Here is an 18,353-nt window from a genome sequence, read left to right on the forward strand (position 1 = left end):
TATCCTTATATTACCTCTTTATCTTTTACAAAATAAACCCGAAACCCTAAACCCGAAAATCTAAACCCGAACCCTAAAATCGAAACCCTAAACCCTAAACCCACTAAACCTGATCACCCGGAATCATAAAAAGAAAACGCAACTTGTAAAAAAATATGAAATCCTTAATTTTGTGCTAATTTGTTAATTATATGATTTCAAGGGGTAATATAAAAGTTGGTTTTTCCAGGGGGGGTATGACAAGCAACCAGGCGGGTACGTTTAGCCTGACTCTTTTTTGTAGCTCAATGTGTCTTTAAAGTTCTCAATTTTCAAATGGTTTTCTTAAGATCCTTACCCTATATATATATAAATAAAAACAATTAAATAATATATATTATTTTATATATAAAATTATAATAGAAAAAAATATTTATAATTATATAAAAAGTAATTGATAAATAGTAAACGAGTCGAGCTGAGCTCGAGCTTGAGGTTTGAAAATAGAGCTCGAAACGAGCTCTGTGTAAGGTAAATGAGCCGAGCTCAAGAGCTCGCTTGGCTCACTTGCACCCCTAAAACACTGCCAAAAAATAAGCTATGTCATGAATTTGTGGACTTGACGAATAAAGTAGAAAAATGCGAAACGTAAAAACTAGTGTCTTCAAAGGTGTGTTTGTACAGGGTAGCTGTTTGTAAGCAACAAAATCAGTAGCTACGTGCTTGTTGAAATATAATCTTTTAAAGTGGGTTTTGATATATATGGGTGATGAATAAATCTACAAGAAATCATCTCGTAATATGATTTTGATTGAAAATGTACCTAGCTAGCTTGATGCAGTAGGATGATGTAGAACACTTTATGATTTTGCTGGAAACAGACCTCTAATGGCTGAAGCTGGAATGCGGGAGTGGGAGGGTTGAAAATGAGAAGAAATGTGTGAATGGGTATTTTTATTTTTAATATAAAGGTGGTATAAATCGAAGGTACTCTATGGTTAAATTTATATTTGTACATCACACAGAAGCCATGCCATAAAAGAAAGCTATGGTTGAAAAAGATGTGTCATTAGTTGATGAAAAATTCCTATAGGCGGGAGCCATGCCATAAATTAAGCAAGTTATATCACAAAAGACGTCTCATAAGATTATGAGATAATCCCGTAGCCAAAGGCTATGCCATAAAAGCAAGCCACCATAATAAAAGATGTCATAAGATGACGAGAGATTCCCGTGTGTGTGTGCGCGCGTGTGCATTCTAGTAGGAAATATGTGTCATGCTGCAGCGGCGACAATATCTTTTAAAATAATTAAGTTTGACATGTTTATGTTTATTAAAGTAAATGTTTTGATGGAGCAGGGCGATAATGAGATTTAGCCACGGAAGTTGCACCAAGTATAAGATCAATGCAAAACTTGACTTGTTGAACAGGAGGTAAACCGGATACATCGTCAGGAAAATCTCGAATAATAGAAATGTCGTGAATCTTCTTCCTTTCGTCTTTCTTTTCTACGGCGTGAACAAAGAAAGTCACGTACTTCCTACGCAAGTGCGAACGTATTTCTTGATGCAAACGATTTTGGCAAGTTTCAATTTAAAGAGTGCCTACACCAAAGCACCAAACACCGTAAAACTTTCACCGTAAAACACTTACTAGAATTTTGGAAATTAACAAAGGTAACATAACTGAAGAAACACTAAGTGAACCCACGGGCAGATTATAGATAATCTGGGGGTTAAGTAATGTTTCCCACGAGGATGAGGTCCAGCAGAGAAGGTAGGTCTTCAGGGGACCTGCAAAACAGACACCGTAAGCTCGTCACTTAGAAGGGGGGGTTCCTCCTTGTGACCACCCTCCGGCGTGAGAATCAGACTAGATTACTCTGAACATAAGTGTATATTAAGAGATTGCTAGATAAGATTGAGATATCAGATGATCTTACCATTCCAAGGTGTTGGAGTATTTATAGCCGAAGGTAGGTTTCCTAGAAGGTACAGCCGGCTGAATAGTATTCCTGTTCTACCAACAGTGGACTACGCACAGGCCATGCTGGTTGGTGGATAGGCTACGGCCAACAGTAAAGGTCGGCTGTATACTGTTCCTTTACTGCCGGCTACGCACTGTTCCACCAACTGTAGGCTGCGCACGTCCCATCGTAAGGGTTGGTGAGTAGGCATCGGCTAATAGTGACAAACAGTACTAGAGGGTGCTCCTCCTCGTATTGTTGTCGGTGAGCTGTCACCCTGTGATTGGTTCATGGGCTGCTCTGGTCAAATTGTCTGTTCCGCCCATACCTTAGTAGGTATAGTACGAAAGACCTTCCAGAAGCATACGGACTGGCTCATTTAGGCGGGAGTATTCCCGCCTTGCTCATTCCTTCATGTGACTACTGAAGTAGCGAATGCCTTGTGCGTGTAGCCTTGCTGTTAGTGCGGTAGCCTTCCCTGATGGCTTGTATCCGCAGCTGCGGGAACAGGCGGGGTACTTCGCCATTGGGAGGCTTTCCCTGCGGGTACAGCTGGCGTACTGCGCGTAAGGTTCTCTGAGCATGGTGGGCCCTGCTGGAGCAGTTGGTTATTGCGCAGACGTCCCTATTCAAGGTGAGTCTTGCGGGTCCAACTGGGCTCTGCTGGGACCTACCTCTTCAATAACAATTTACTTTAGGTTAATAAACCTGACCATGAAGTCATGAACCACTGCTTAAAATGTTTGGGCCTCACCAAACTCCTTCGATTCACGTTATGTGCATAATTTATTATTTTTGTGTGTAATTTATTACGTTTCTGTTCCTATTATATAAATATTCGTTTTCTTGTTATTGAGTTTTTTTTTGTTTGGAGGTGTGTACAATTAGTATTGTGTCTAGACAATCCTCTATGTCTTGAGTAGGGCTATAATAGAGCCCATAAGAGCCAGGGAGAGCTTAAGCTTGAGCTCGAACATAAACGGGCTGGTTCGCACTCGGATCGATAACTTTATCGAGCTAAAAAATCAAGTTTGAGCTCATCTCATTAAAGCTCGAGCCGAGCTCGGGTCGTTAACCTTATCGAGCTGAAAAATCAAGCTCGGGCTCATCTCGTTTAAAGCTCGAGCCGAGCTTGTTAATTTTTTTTATTTATTTATTATACTGATATTAAATGATAAACGACTAAAATATAAATTTTTTACATTGATTTGTATAAAAATTTATGAACTTGAGAATTTATAACATCATATGATTTATTTTGTTCCTTTTTTATAATGTTTAAAAGCTCAAGTGACATAATATATGTATTATTTTTTAATTTTTCTTATTTTGGTGTGCTATTATTATTATATATATATTAACATTAATGGTTTAATATATACGAGCCAACGATCTAAGCTAACGAGCTGAGCCCGTCGTAGCTCAATCTTGGCTCGTTTAGTAATCGAGCTGAGTCGGTTCATTTAGGTTCGAGCTTTTTTCAAGCTACTTCCGAGGGAGCCACTAGCCAAGAACTTTTTCAGCAACCCTAGCCTTGAGTCATCTTAGGACTTTAATTACTATGTGTTGGATCTATATGCTCAAGACACAAAATATTACAACGTTTCCGCATATGATCCCAAAAGATCAGACACTAAGCAACTATTCCAAGTACACGTTTAAACTTGATATTAGCGTATAAAGCCGTTGATTTGATATATTGATAAGGTGAATACATAGTCTATTCAATGCTTGGTTGAGTATCAGGGCCCTCAAAAAAACCGCTTCTCGTCCTATAAACTTTAAGGTGTATGAAGTTTCATATTTGATTTTTAAGTAGAGCGATAGAGACTTAAATTTCATTTAAGTTAATCTAGGCCAGAGACAAACCTACGTCAAGATAACCCGGTAATAATGTCAAGCATATTATTATTGAGTAAATATTAATATGAAACGAATCACTACATGGTTAATATATTTTTTGGAGTAACATAAGATATATATACATTTAAATATATAAATGATTATTCATATAAATGGTTCAATGCAAGTTTTGTGAAGCTTGTGACAAAAGTTATATATAATTTTTGCAAAACAAATGTTAAATACCGTATTAAATTGATATAATGCTGGTGACATATTGTTTTATGTAGTTTATAAACCATTACAAAGATAATTTATTTCTATTTGTCACCATTTCACGTTCACCTTCGTTGTCTCACCCGATTAAAATCACAAAGAAATGTTTTGACTTTGTGATGGTGATACGTGAATATAGGTTCATATTTATGAAAGTCAGGTTTGTTTTGATAAAAAGTTGATGCCAGTATGTATGTTTTGAGAAACACAAACTGGGTAACTCTTTCAAATTCTTTCTTATGTGCAGAACCTATTTTAATGTTTTGACCATGATGAAAAGTGCACCATGCATTAGGCCATCTTTGTTAAAGTGTACTATGATTAGGACAAGTCAAAATATCTTTTGTTTATACTAAATAAATAATCTAACAAACAAATAAACAATTAATTAAATTACTTTTGTTTTGACAAAATTAACGCATTTAGACAAGGTTTTAATAATAATGAGGTATGGTGTAGATTTACTTTTCCCGGTCATGTTTTGTTCACATAAGTGAGTTGGAAGACAACGATACATTTTTAGTTAAAAGTCTAAAGGACTATTTTGAAAAAAAAAAAGTTTAGAGGTCGAGGGTAACAATGTATATGATTGGAATAATTTAGTGTCAAAGGTTGGGAATTGGGGTATTAGCTTGGAGAGCGGAAATGGAATGAATCCCGACTTTGTTTTCCTTGGTTAAACGAAGCATTATGGTGGACTTGGTTGTGTGTTCGATATTCAAGAGGAGGTCGAGTCGGTGGATCACGTGTTGGTGTCATGTCAATACGCAAAATCGCTTTGGAGTATTATTGACATTTGGTGTAAGGTCCTGACTATCTTTGCCTTTTCAATTCGGGACTTGCTAGAAATACATAAATACTCTCGTTTACCGAAAAGGGTGGCGGGCGTTCTATGTGGTGTGTTTACAACAATTTGGTGCATATGGAAAGCAAGAAATTTAGAGATATTCGAAAGAAAACAAGTTTTCATAAGAAGCACAATTGAGTATATTAATGCGTTAGGTTTTTAGTGGGTAAAAAACAATCAAAATGATCGAAGTTAACATGGGAAATGTGGAACACTTTTAATCTCAATTCATTATAAGGGGGTAATAGGTGACGTGTCAGGTTTTGTTTTCATTATATGGGTGGACATGTATAACTTTGTCTAGCTACTTGCTAGTTTGTCTTATTGGTGTTAGAAAGGTTTATAAATACTTAACAGTCTATATATTCAAATCTTGATCGTCAAATCTTGAGTATCAACATATGAACTTTTGAATTGTTAAGGTATGCTTGCATCATACGATTTTGTGAACAATTCATTAACTTCAAGAGAGAAAGAAATTATCTTTTTGAAGAAACACTAACCGGACCCCGGACAGATTACTGGTAACCTGGGGGTTGGATAGCTGTTTCCCACGAGGGGTTAGACCCTTGGAAGATGGTTCTTCTGATAACCTGCAAAACAGACACCGTGAGCTCGTCACTGAGAAGGGGGGGGTTCCTCCTTGTGACCACCCTCCGGCGTGAGAATCAGACTAGATTGCTCTTTAAATATAAAAGTATATTAAGAGATTGCTAGAGCAGATATCAGGTATATTATGATGATATAAGATAATGTAATGTTGTGTCCAGATGATCATACCATTTGGGGTATTTATAGCCGAAGGTAGGTTTCCAAGGAGGTATGGCCAGCTGCAACAGTGTTCCTGTTCATCAACAGTAGCCTACGCACGTGCCTTGCTGGTAGTTGGTGAGTAGGCAGCGGCGGATAGTGACCAGGCCTGCTGTATACTATTCCCTTTCCACCAACTGCCGGCTACGCACGTGGTATGACAGTAGTTGGTGAGTAGGCAGCGGCTAATAGTGATACAGTACAGGAGCATGCTGCTCGCCATACTGTATCAGTGAGCTGTCGTATCTCTGATCAGATCTTTCGCCCATACCTCGTCAGGTACAGTAAAAGATCCTTCAGTATAGACTGGCTTATTTGGGCGGGAGTATTCCCCCTCCCGCCTCTGTGCGGGATTGCTCCCGGCTTTGCTCATTCCTTCAGGTGACACTGATCGAGAGCTAAGTGCCTTGTGCGTGTAGCCATGCTGCGCGGGTGGCCTTCCCTAATGGCTTGTATCCGAGGCTGCGGGGACAGGCGGAGTCCTTCACCATTGGGAGGCATTTCCTGCGGGACCAGCTTGCGTACTGCGCGTAAGGACGTCACGTCTCTGAGCATGGTTGGTCCTGCGGATCCAGTTGGTCTCTGCGCAGACGTCCCTGTTTAAGGTGAGTCTTGCGGGGGACCTACCTCTTCACTTTTAATTCTATATTGATTATAATCTTGAAAGGACTTCATTTGTTTAGCTTGAGATTTTGGCGGCTTTTGTCAATTGAGTCTTAAAAGACTGGATAAAGAACTTGATACAAATTTACACAATTGTGACATGAAAATGGTTTAATGTTCAGTCTATAATATGAACTTACCACACTAGCAATTTATGTAGTTAACTGCTAAATTTATTTATACATTTGAGTTTCAAATGCGGATCAACTTGAAAATTAGTAGCCAAAGATATCCCGCAAATTAAACTTGGAACAAAATAAATAATTAACTGAAAAACTAACAAGATGATCATAAAAATTTAAACACAATTTTAGAACATCGACCGACGTTATAAATTTTTAATCAGTGTTATAATATACATTCACTTCAACTACTCTACTGATACAATTGAGAATCCAACTGCACGAAACAACGTGCTGGATACCTATATTATACTAATAGATATTCACCGATTAAACCTCAAACATTTCTCACTAGATATTCATATAAACAAAGCCAATATCAACATATTGAGCAAACCACCACATATTTTACATCACAATTCATTCACATCCCTAGCAAAACCTTCTTTAGGCTTAATCTATAAGCATTATCCTTAATCATTTCATACACAAATTTACACCGAAGGCCTATCTTCATCATTATGATCTTCGGCTTTTTCTTCTCTAGGAAAAGATTTTACTTGTTTTACAAACGCGTCCGAAAACCTAAGTTTTTGAGGAATCTTGTGATCCGGTAACAGTTTCATCATAATACCCGCGGCTATTAATACTAGCCCAACCGCGTGTTGTTCTGACATGGGTTTTGTAAAAATAATATAAGACAATAATAAAGTTACCGCCTTTCTTGGAGTTGTTACCTGTAAAACACCAATCTTTAAAGTTATAATCAATCAATCAATCATGCCCAGTAAAATCCCAATCTTTAAAGTTAACCAATGTAACTATTTATTTATATTATGTGGGAACTAAAGAAGTTATAGTTAGTTACCAAAGTGGTTGTTGCAGCCCCAAAAATGGCAATGAGTGATAATACAGATACTTGACCAACAAATGTGGCCACAGCTTCAAAAAGCAATACCCCATATACATATGGATGCTGCATGTTATACATCAAGAAAATTAATGAATAAATAAAAAGATGATCATGAGAGTTGAGTTTAGTTTTTTGAAAACTTTGTTGGATTACATTTGAAATGGACCATTAAGTGTGATCTTTTATATAAACACAATAACTAGTGATTTTGACCCGTTTAGTAAATGGGTCTATTTGGATTATGTTTTATCTCGGGTCAAATTAAGAAATTTAGTCATATGGGTTGTTTTGGTTTTATATTGGTGGTGTACATGGGGCTGGTTTTGGCTTGTGAGTTTTTTGTGAAGCTGTCCGGTATAAGTTTTCGGATTTTTTTGGGTTGAAAAAACTTTTTGCCCAAATAAAGAATTTGGGCCTAAATTATTTTGTAGATTAATAACTAATAGATTATTATACATTTGGACTAAAATATTTTGGTTACACCATTTATTAAATTCGTATAAATCACTCAATAATAAAATTAAAAGAATGAAAATCCATAAGTTTTGGTTAGGTTTGATTTTCGGTTTAAATTACATGCAAAACCGAAACTTCGATTTTTATGAAAGCATAAGCCAAACCATCGGTTTTTGTTTAAATTTGGTTATTCGGTTATGGATTGGTTCGTTCGGTTTCATGCACACCTTATTTTTTTTATTAAAGATTTAGAATATAATTTAAATATATTGTTCCTGTAATTGTAATTAACAAGTTATCATGTATTATTCGAATAAAAGACAATAATTTGCTAGTCAACCCGACACGTTTCCCGTACTAAAACTGACCCGTTTCAACTCAAAACTGTTTTGATACCAAACAACTTACTTCATAGCATGACTTCCATGCTCTAAACAATTCTCCCGTTAAAACCATTGGCGGGATTAAGAAAGGCGTTCCGACAACAGTTGAGCAGAACAACATTTCCATCTGAAAAACATTTCAAACATAAAAGTTTGATCAAAAGATTCAAAACCCATATCCCAAACAAGAATATAAACAAAAAAACATTGTAACTTTCTATATATTCTTCTCACAAGAAACATCGAAAAACAACGGTTAACCTGCGTAGTTTCACGATTAATGGTAAAAATTGCTTCTTGCAAATTACCCAAAAAGGAATCCATTATTAAAGCTCCAGAAACCATCACAACACCAAAAATGCTAAAATTTGGAGACGTGTTGGCGTCGGCTAATGTGAAAAGTATCAAACCAGCTACTAAAAGAACTGCGGAAAAATATTCACGCGGAGGGTATTTTCGTCTTAAACCAGGGATAAATGCACCCATCATCATTACAGGTAAAACCTATGAAATAAGATTTTGTTTCAATATTAAAACAACAAATTTGGATATAGCATGTTAAAAATGTTTTAATACCTTTGTTGATTTGAACATAAGTTGTGCAGGATAATTGAGATATGCCAATGATCCTTTGGTTAATCCATGAGAACCCATAAGAACAGCAGAAAGTTTAACATACATTTTCCATGGATTCACCATTTGTTTCGGAGTGAATCCTTGTAAACGTAGGAGCGTTAGGTATACGAATCCTTGTACGAACGTGAAGTACCATCCTTAGCTGAATTAGTTGTAACGAAATTATGTCAATGTTTTTTGGAAAATATATATGTGGCATGGCATAATTGTATTATTAAAGCAGGAGGTTTAAATTTTGTGTGTATTTTATATACCTGAATTGAAGCCTGTTATATACATATTCCTGCAATCACAAATAAGTGTGCATAAATGTATGATTTTATATGGATGGTTGTGGCATGAAGGAAAATAAAAAAACCAACCTCGCAGATGCCGTTAACAAGATACCCGAAAAAGAAACCGGAAGAACAAATGATGAATTGTTGCCATTTTGGTTTGTCTGTCAGCGTGATCCCAAACAAAGTCCTTATTTGTTCTTCACCCTTCATTATCGTACCCTGGAGCGCATAACAATGATCAACAAAGGAGAACGCCTCTCTTTAGCTTTTTGAGCAAAACATGCACGAGGAACACATCAAAACATTGTTTTCGGATGAAAGAGTTTGAGAGGGAAACAACTATCGAGTTTCGGAATTAGGATTCCGAGAGAGAAATGAAAAGAAACCAAAAAGACCAATTGAATTCCCATCCAATACAATTTCTTGATGTGTGGCTATGGAGGATTGATTCCTTGAAACAAGGAGAAAACATCTCCTCTTTTGAAGGAATATTCATATTGTATACACATGATGAATTGAAGCCTGTATTCATGCTAATAAACTAGTGCAGGGATGTAAATTAAAAATCACATATTCTAATTCTAATAATAAACATTCTTGTGAACCGGTCACTCAATGTTGAATACGTAACCAGCACGTGAAAAACAAATACCGATGCTACATAAACAAATAGAAAATGGAATATATGAAGAATGTTATATAAAAAATCACATTTTTTATGGAGGTACATGAAGAATGTTATAAACCAAAGTCAATGTCAAAAAGGTCACACGTCAATAATAATCAAGTAGATACAAAATTCCGGGTAAAAACCAAACTCGCTACAATTAATATGGTACAGCATATCACCATCAATCTTTCATTGTTCAGGTTCAGGTTCTGGTTCATGGTCCGGGTCTGGTTCATCGATTTGACCGGGCTCTTGACCACCATCAGTGTCAGGTGTTTGTTTTTCGTGTTCTTCAGGTGAAACATTTTCAGCCTCGGTGTCCATAGGTGCTGCAGCTTCAAGATCCGGTCTGGTACCTTCACCATCAACTTCACTTGCAGGTGTTGCAATCTTTAAACAAATAAAAGAGTAATGAGTAAGATGTTGAAATTCTGACCCATTAAGGGAAACAAGTCATACAAATCAAACTTTGAAAATTTAATTAAATGTTTAAATTTTCAGGAAAACTGCATAAAGCATCAAAGTGTAATAAATACTGCATGAATATTGAACCGATAAAATATTATGTTTGACCAAAAAAACATCAAAACTAAAGAATGTATCTTCTTACCTGATTCTCTTCTGCTTGATTTGCCGAACTTTTAGTTTCTTCCTTTTTAGCGCGTTTTGACCGATCATTCGGTTTAGATTGATATTTGGACCGCACTTCAGGTGGCATAAGTTCCATGGGCACAACCCCTTCAACACCAAATTCAGTAAACTGCAACAAAACTGATTCCAATTAATAATAGTAATTATTATTACTAATGTCATTCTAATTGAGGTTTTAAATAGTATATCTCACACGAGAAAATCCCTCCAAATCCTGTCTTGCTGAAAACCGAAGACCTTTCCAGCAGTAAACCTACAAAAATAGTTGACCAATTAAGTTACTTTAAAGTTTAATGACTTTACATACATCTCTTCAAAAATAAAACTATTTACCCGATTGTTTTTGTGGTGGTATTCTGCTTCAATTCCAGCACTTGGATCCATCTGCAATTTATAAAAACAAAAAAAGAAACATAAACATTTGGAAAATAAAACATTATTTCTAAAATTTTAAAATTAAATTTTCAAGAATTTACATCTTCAGCTAAGGGTTTCCAGTATTCTGTGACAGCTGGCGTGCGTACACGTTGAGGATCAGTTAGAGCATTCTGCACGAGTTGTGTTATAAATGGCAGATAATTAGCATCATTTGACTTTCGAGGTCAAACTTTTAATTTCCCAAATTCAAATTCCTCTAACTTTGACTCGACTTATCAAGCATCAACCAGTTTTTCAGTTGTAATATATATTATCATGACTAGTTAATATTAGTCCAACCTTGACCAACATATTGACTTTTGAAAATGTAAACTACTCCTTTGACTAAAAGGTGACTTCTGAAAATGTAAACTACTCCTTTGACAAATAAATCAATATTGTGTCGTTCAAAAATAAAAAATAAAAAGTCAAGATTGTACTTTTAATGTGTAACGAACTTCGCAAACCCTATGAATTGAGCAAGTATTGAAGTAATAAAGTCCAAGAAATAATAAAATTTAACTACATTAAAAAACATGTATAAAAAGTAACAGAAAACAAACTCATATTTAACACACCGGATTTTGATCCGACCATTTCCATAGTTGAGCAAGTTCTTTATTCCCCAGTCTCCATCGTGGACGACTAAAAGTTACAAAAGAAATTTAATATCAAATTCAATTCCGAAGAATATAGTGTTAAATTGTTAATTTCAAAATAACACCATCAAGATCATTACAAAGATATGTACCGTTTTTTCCCTCCATCTCGAACAGTTTTCTTTTCCACGGGTTGTTTTTCAAATGGCGCACAACCATCACGTTTCCACCAGACCTGAAACACAGTTCTCACATGACAGTAAGTACTAAGGCAAAGTAATGTGATAAATTCCAATGATACTTTGCCTTAGTACTTACTGTTTTATTGTTGTTTTGATTCTCTTAGTCACATTTTATGTTATATGTTTTATCTGGTTGACTACACTTTAATGCAAAAGAATAAAAAAGTTCCTTTGAAGTCAGAGTCTCAGACAGTGGAAGCAGCTTCTCTATCTCCCTAGCATACAAGAAAAGCTTGACCTCGTACCAACATACCATATGAGTAAAAGTGTAAACGAGCCAAACCGCTCATGAGTTACTCGTGAAAAACCTCCAATTGAGCCAAGCTTAACAAGCTCAAGCATAAAAATAAGCTCAAGCCATCTCGCGAGCCCAAGCTTGAGCTTCACTTATCGAGCTCAAGCCATCTCGCGAGCCTATTATTTATATAGTTTTTATTTAATATATACTTATTTCATATTTATTTTATTATATAAAATTATGAGTAAAAGAACTAAATAATACATATTATGTTATATATAAAATTATAATTATAAATATAACAAAAACTAATTAATAAATAGTAAACGAGCTGAGCTCGAGCTTGAAAAATTCAAGCTTCTCACGAGTTGCACTCGAGCTGTAGAAATAGAGCTCAAAACAAGCAGAGCCATAGCTCTCTGTAAGTTAAACGAGCAGAGCTCAGTCTAGTAATACAGCTCGAACGTGCCAGGCTCGGCTTGGTTCGACTCATTTACACTTTACGGCACTACATATTTTGTCTGTTAGTTTAATATTCAAACATTTGTTAAGGAAATCAGAAAGGAACACGTACCCAATTTCTTTCTCGTTCTAAAATATGCTCAATGCTGTGAAGAAACTTTTCTCCTTTTGGTGGGGTCATAACCAAAAGTTGTTTAACTCGTTCTTCAAACGATTTTATCTCTTCCTTCTACAGTTAAAGATAAAAACTCATCATGACATTGGTCAACCAACCTTTTGAAGAGGAATCAAGCAATCCATACAAAGTGTCACTAACCATAGTATCGGGTGATAAATCTTTGTCGTTTTTTCCAGGAGCCTAAATGAAAATAAGAAAAAATTGGACCATAAGTAAAGCATGAGATTACGCTATATACTAAGATACTGTTTTCAACCTTGTATACGTATTTTAAAAAGGTTAAAATATGTGTATCTCATAATACTTATATTACCTTAAGATAATCAAACAAAATTAGACACTGAACAAGAATATGGCGACGAAAACTTGGATCCTTCAGCTGTGACAGACCAGAAAACATAAAAAATCAGTGTAACCAAGATTGGACTAATTTAAAATGCAAATGCTACTAAAAAAGTAAAGAACTTGACACAAAAGTCAAACCTCTAGTCCCATTAAATTACTGCTTGTAAGATATTTTATGCTAAAGGTTGCTGCTTCATCCTCAAGATTATTAGTGCTACTCTCTTCATCACTTAAAGGCTGAGCTTCAAATGTATTCAAAACAACCTGGATATGTCATTGTAAAACTTAGGGTAAATTACAGATTAAGGCATTTAACTACATAAAATTGCAGATTGTGTCTTTTGACTTAAATGATTACAGTTAGCATACTTTCTGTCCTTTCAAATTTCAACAAACTGGTGTAATCTTTTTTCTGTTAGGTTTTAGTAAAATGACAAAACTGTCCTTACTAACAAAAATGTAATGATAACAATAACATAGGGACTATTTATGTAACTATCTTTATTCCGGGACTGTTTATGATAATACCGTCAAAGAGGATGAGAACTTATTCCACTTGGTGGTAGCAAGACCAATGGAAGCAGGGTTGCTAAAGTATTCCTGAAACACCAAAAATATAATTAATATTCTAATGTACAAAAATTAATTTTACTTCTTTAAGACAAGATTATTAGACTGACCTGCAAACTCCAAAAGGTTTTGTAAAAGTTGAAGTCGATAGATATTCCATCTGGCGCTTGGTTCTCATACTTTGTCTCGTTTGAAACATTAAAAACTCCCTTAATATTGACAGCTAAAATTGCAAAAAAAATATATGACATTTAAATGTGGAATTAGAATGAAAATTCAAATAAGATTGATTACCTGAGCGTTCAGATAAAGGGAAAAAATGAGCAAGAAACATAATGATACGCCCACAAAACACCACATCATTTGCCTGCAAAAAAGCATCAATGAAACCAATTGTCAAAAATAATATAATTTAATATCATGGTAATTTAATTAATACAATAAAATAAAATACCTTTGACAAACGACGAAGAAGCTGATTGCACGTTCTTAACATCACGAGTTTTCCCCTTGCAAACAGTTCAGGCTGCGTGAAACCAAACACGTATTATTAGAAATCAAATAGGCCATCAAGTTAAAAATATGTTAAAGGTCTTGTAGAGGTAAAGATTTTGCATACCTTGCCTAAGATATATTGCTTACTTTCTATATAACCAAAGATATCTTCACAGTTTCTCATAGTGGACATCTCGGTTAAATCTTCCAAAAGTTGGAATATCATTCCGCCTTCAATGTGTTCATTTTCACAAAGATATAGCACAATGTCTTACAAGAATATGCATATATAAGTTCAAGAACATTAACTAATAACTTACAAAAGCTAAACATTAAACAAGATTCAATTTTGTGTTCTTGAAACATATGCTTACCAAGAAGTCTAGGTACTTTCCCCTGTGTGTTCTCATCATCATCAATTGATTCCCCATACCGCATAGTTGGTTCCCCTGATTGAACTGCAGCAGACTATTCCAAATATAATTAGGGTAAATTAGCTAGCAATCATTATACAGAATGTGACTAGGTCACCAGGGCTGTAAACGAACCGAGCGTCTGGCGAACTGTTCGTGAACTGTTAAGCGGGAAGTTCATTTATGTTTGTTCGTTTAATAAATGAAAGAACATGAACAAAAAATTTTGTTTGATTAATTAAATGAATGAACATGAACATAGGCCATGTTCACTAATCTTATCATATAAATTCAGCAAAGCTATTAACTATAAAACAAACATGTATATGAGTATTATGTGATTATTTATACGTCAAATTAACATATGTATACAGATGCTAAAAAATCACCAAAACAAACTTGGTAACCGAACCTAACCGTTGCACTGATCATTTCAGTTAACCAAATCAAACAAAACACTGTTTGTGTTTGTAAAAGTTTATTTCCTTATTGAACGAACACGAAGAAGAAATTTTGTTTGGTGACTAATGAAATCAAAACAAGAACGATACAAAAAAGTACAAATAATGAAATTAAACATTGTTCATTTGTGTTCGTGAAGTTTATTTCCTTACACAAATAAAAAATTATGTTCGGTTAGCTGTTCGTGAACCGTTCACTTGTCCAATACTAACTTAACGGACAAACATGAACTATACAAAAATAGTACTAATAATAACAGCAGTAAACTAAACTAGTAAACTATCGTCTATCTCGCTAACATAATGTATGGAGAAAACAATATAAGGGGGTGTTTGGTAGAGAGATTTGAGGGTGGAGAATTAGGTTTCTCTTGTTTGGGAGAATTAGGCGGAGAATTGGGCGGAGAATTGGTTTTCTCTGAGAATTGGGTGTAGGCAAAGTAGAGAAATCCAATTCTCTCCATTTGGAAGAGAAATGGAATTCTCTCTGCTTCTAAATCGCGTCTCTGCTCTACTCCGTTCGCGTATGATGATGATGATGCTCCGACCGGCGATGGTGATGATGATGCCGACGTCCGGCACGGCGGCCGACGCCGCAGCCACGTCCGTTCGCGTCTCTGAGCCAAAACGAAACCCTAAATCGCGAGGCGGTGTTGCGAGGCGGAACCCTAAATCGCGGTGTTGATGTTGCGCGGCGATGATGATGACGCTCTACTCCGTTCGCGGTGTTGCGACGCGTCTCTGAGCCACCATTTCTCCACCATGATGATGCCGAGGCGGAACCCTAATCACGTCTCTGCTCCCGTTTCTCCACCCATTTCTCTATTGTACCAAACAAAGGAAATGATTGTCAATTCTCCACCCATTTCTATTTCTCTCCAATTCCATTTCTCTCCCATTTCTATTTCCATTTCTTCCCATTCTTTTTCTCTGTACCAAACACCCCCTAAAATAATAATAATAATAATAATAATAATAATAATAATAAAAGTACCACAAGCTCCTGAAGCAGTGTCCTTAAGATATTCTCCAGCAACTGGTTCTCATCCTGCACAAACTTTGTTTGCCTCTGCATAATAACATACAATATTCAAAACCCATAACCCTAATTGCTTCAAAATCACATTTTTTTATTATTTTGTTTGAATTAAAGGAACCTGTGGTTTAATAGCTTCTTGAACGGTTCGTAGAGCAAAATCTTCTGGTTTTCCAGGTTGATTTATCACCTTCCTGAACAAATCCTGTGTGTACACAATAGGTTAATTGATCTGGGTTTGAGTTCATCTTGTCTAAATTAGATGTAAACAAGAAATAATAATAATAATTAGGGTTTACCATGTCGATTTTGTGAGGTAAGCTAGTTTACGGACTGTGGCATCATCATCGGATTTATTTATTTATATAGTCTGTGTTCTTCTTCACCCAAAGAGGCGCACAAAAATAATAATATAGACTCCTTTCTAAAATGGTTTTTATTGGTCCCACCTTTTCTATCGATTAGATTCGGTTAAAAATGAATGTAGGTTTTTTCTCCGATCTTAAAATGATATTTTTGGTTTTCAATCGGAAAGAGATATGAGTCCGTTGATGTAAAAGTTATATCAAAACGGTGCGCCAAAAGCTTTGACTTTTGTTAATCGGATGTTAATACACCCGAATTGAAGTGTCCTTTGAAACATCGATTCGAGATAAGTTTTACATAAATCGGCTTATATTCTCATTCCGATCAAATACTCTAAAACATCGGTTTGAAATTTATAAAAAAAAAATTTAAGTTTTTTTATTTAATTGGTGTCCAACCAAAACAAATAGGCAATAGTGTGAAAGGTGAGACCTATCATGACCTATTTTGAAAATTTAGCCTTAAAAGTTGAGATTTTTATTTATGTTTATAACCTAAAACAAAATCATGACTTATTTTGTCAATTGTCATAGTGGTAAACATTATAGAATAGTAATCTAGCTTTAATATTGTACTAATTGATAACTTTTTTTTCCGAATAGGACAGTATAGTATCCCGAAAGTATTGCAGGTATTGTGGAAGATGTGTTGATAGATTTCAGTGAGCTAGTGTTCCCAGTTGATTTCGTAGTGGTAGACATCATTGGTGACTTTTATACCCCTTTCATTTTGTGACATTTGTCATTTTCGGTTGTATTCGTATTCGTATTGTAAACCCAAACTGTTTTGTTTTCGGAACCTTAGATATTAATAAAATGATGGATTTTTTTGTTATGATCTTGTTTCACTCTTGTCGTGTTGTTAAATTACCCTTCTAGGTCCTTAACTCGTTTAACTCATGCTACAAAATCGGTTTTAAACAAGTCCATGGGCTAAAATCGTCAAAAAGTAAACTTGCGGGAAAATAAATTACGTTGCGTCGCGCGACGAGGGTCTTCTTTGTTGGACGCGTGACGCCTCCAAATAGCTTCAGCAGCAATTTTGTTTTTCATGTTCGTTTAAGCTCATTTAAGGTTCTAGCTCGTGATTTAACCATCCAACCCGACCAAAGACTTAATCCATAATTATTCTAGAACCCTACAAACATGTTTTTGTCTCTGTTTATGATTAGGGGTGTTCAAAGTCGGATATCCAAATTTCGGATGTCAAAAATTTCGGATAGTCAATTATTACTATCGAATCCGTATCCGAAATTTCAGATATTACTTTCGAATGTTTGGATAATAAGACGAATATCCGAAAATAAAAAATAAAAATATATATATATTCCATCTCAAAAAAATGTAACTCAATAATCCAAGTTTAAACACAGGTTTGTTCGTAAAAGAAAAAAAACAAATAAGTACAATCCATATTTGAAGGAGTAACAAATACCAAATCTAAACAAATCAAACAAAAAATCAACACAAGTTTGTTCCACGTTGTCGACGGATTGAAGAATGAAAAGTAACGATATGTATTGGACTAGTAGACTCAGTCGGCCCACCACCATCGCATGTGAGGACTTACGCTGGAGTCGGACCACCACCGAACAATCACCTTTGTTAGGATCGGAGATCTAATAATCTAAGCCACTTGAACACAATTTACAATCAATGAAACAGTAAACAACTGATCTAATCCTTTGAACAGATTCGTATCACTTTAATTGAAACCATATTTGAATTACAACTTCAATTAGTATGCGAATGAACAAGTTAATTAACAAAATTCATTTGGGCTAAATAAGAGGTTTCATATGGAAGAACAATTATGCATTAACAATAATCGAATGACTACAATCTATTGCTCCCTCTCAACCTTAACTCATCATTCACATTGAATTTTCTATTATGAAAGTACACGATTCAGGTGAATATTGTGGCGTGAAAACATTTTATACATGTGTAAAACTACTACTGAGCTAAAGGTAAAAGTGACAACTAACAAAAACGGTTGCAAACTACTGATACACTTATTACAAACAACTACATATAA

The 18,353-nt window shown here is 35.3% G+C and overlaps 1 protein-coding gene, 1 long non-coding RNA gene and 1 pseudogene across 2 annotated transcripts in view; all 3 read right to left on the reverse strand.

The window, feature by feature from the left end:
- The window catches only part of LOC143636325 (uncharacterized), a 256,311-nt gene that overhangs the window by 126,613 nt on the left and 111,345 nt on the right, over positions 1-18,353 (reverse strand). The gene's annotated exons all lie outside the window — the stretch shown is intronic.
- Positions 6,954-9,383, reverse strand: LOC143636314 (UDP-galactose/UDP-glucose transporter 2-like; annotated as a pseudogene).
- LOC143636322 (THO complex subunit 1-like) lies at positions 10,025-16,342 on the reverse strand. Its single transcript, XM_077103950.1, has 20 exons — positions 16,250-16,342; positions 16,072-16,155; positions 15,909-15,983; positions 14,415-14,508; positions 14,165-14,310; positions 14,000-14,071; positions 13,840-13,912; positions 13,656-13,768; positions 13,504-13,575; positions 13,114-13,239; positions 12,944-13,009; positions 12,769-12,810; positions 12,565-12,681; positions 11,663-11,745; positions 11,490-11,556; positions 10,971-11,042; positions 10,828-10,878; positions 10,688-10,747; positions 10,454-10,603; positions 10,025-10,233 (listed from the first exon to the last, which is right to left on the reverse strand). The coding sequence occupies exons 1-20, from the start codon at positions 16,250-16,252 to the stop codon at positions 10,033-10,035; spliced, it is 1,767 nt and encodes a 588-aa protein (XP_076960065.1). The 5' UTR covers positions 16,253-16,342; the 3' UTR covers positions 10,025-10,032.

This window comes from Bidens hawaiensis, unplaced genomic scaffold (genome assembly GCF_021521415.1).
Source record: "Bidens hawaiensis isolate Kalapana, Puna unplaced genomic scaffold, B.hawaiensis_p1.1 tig00007859_1, whole genome shotgun sequence".
Classification (NCBI taxonomy): domain Eukaryota; kingdom Viridiplantae; phylum Streptophyta; class Magnoliopsida; order Asterales; family Asteraceae; genus Bidens; species Bidens hawaiensis.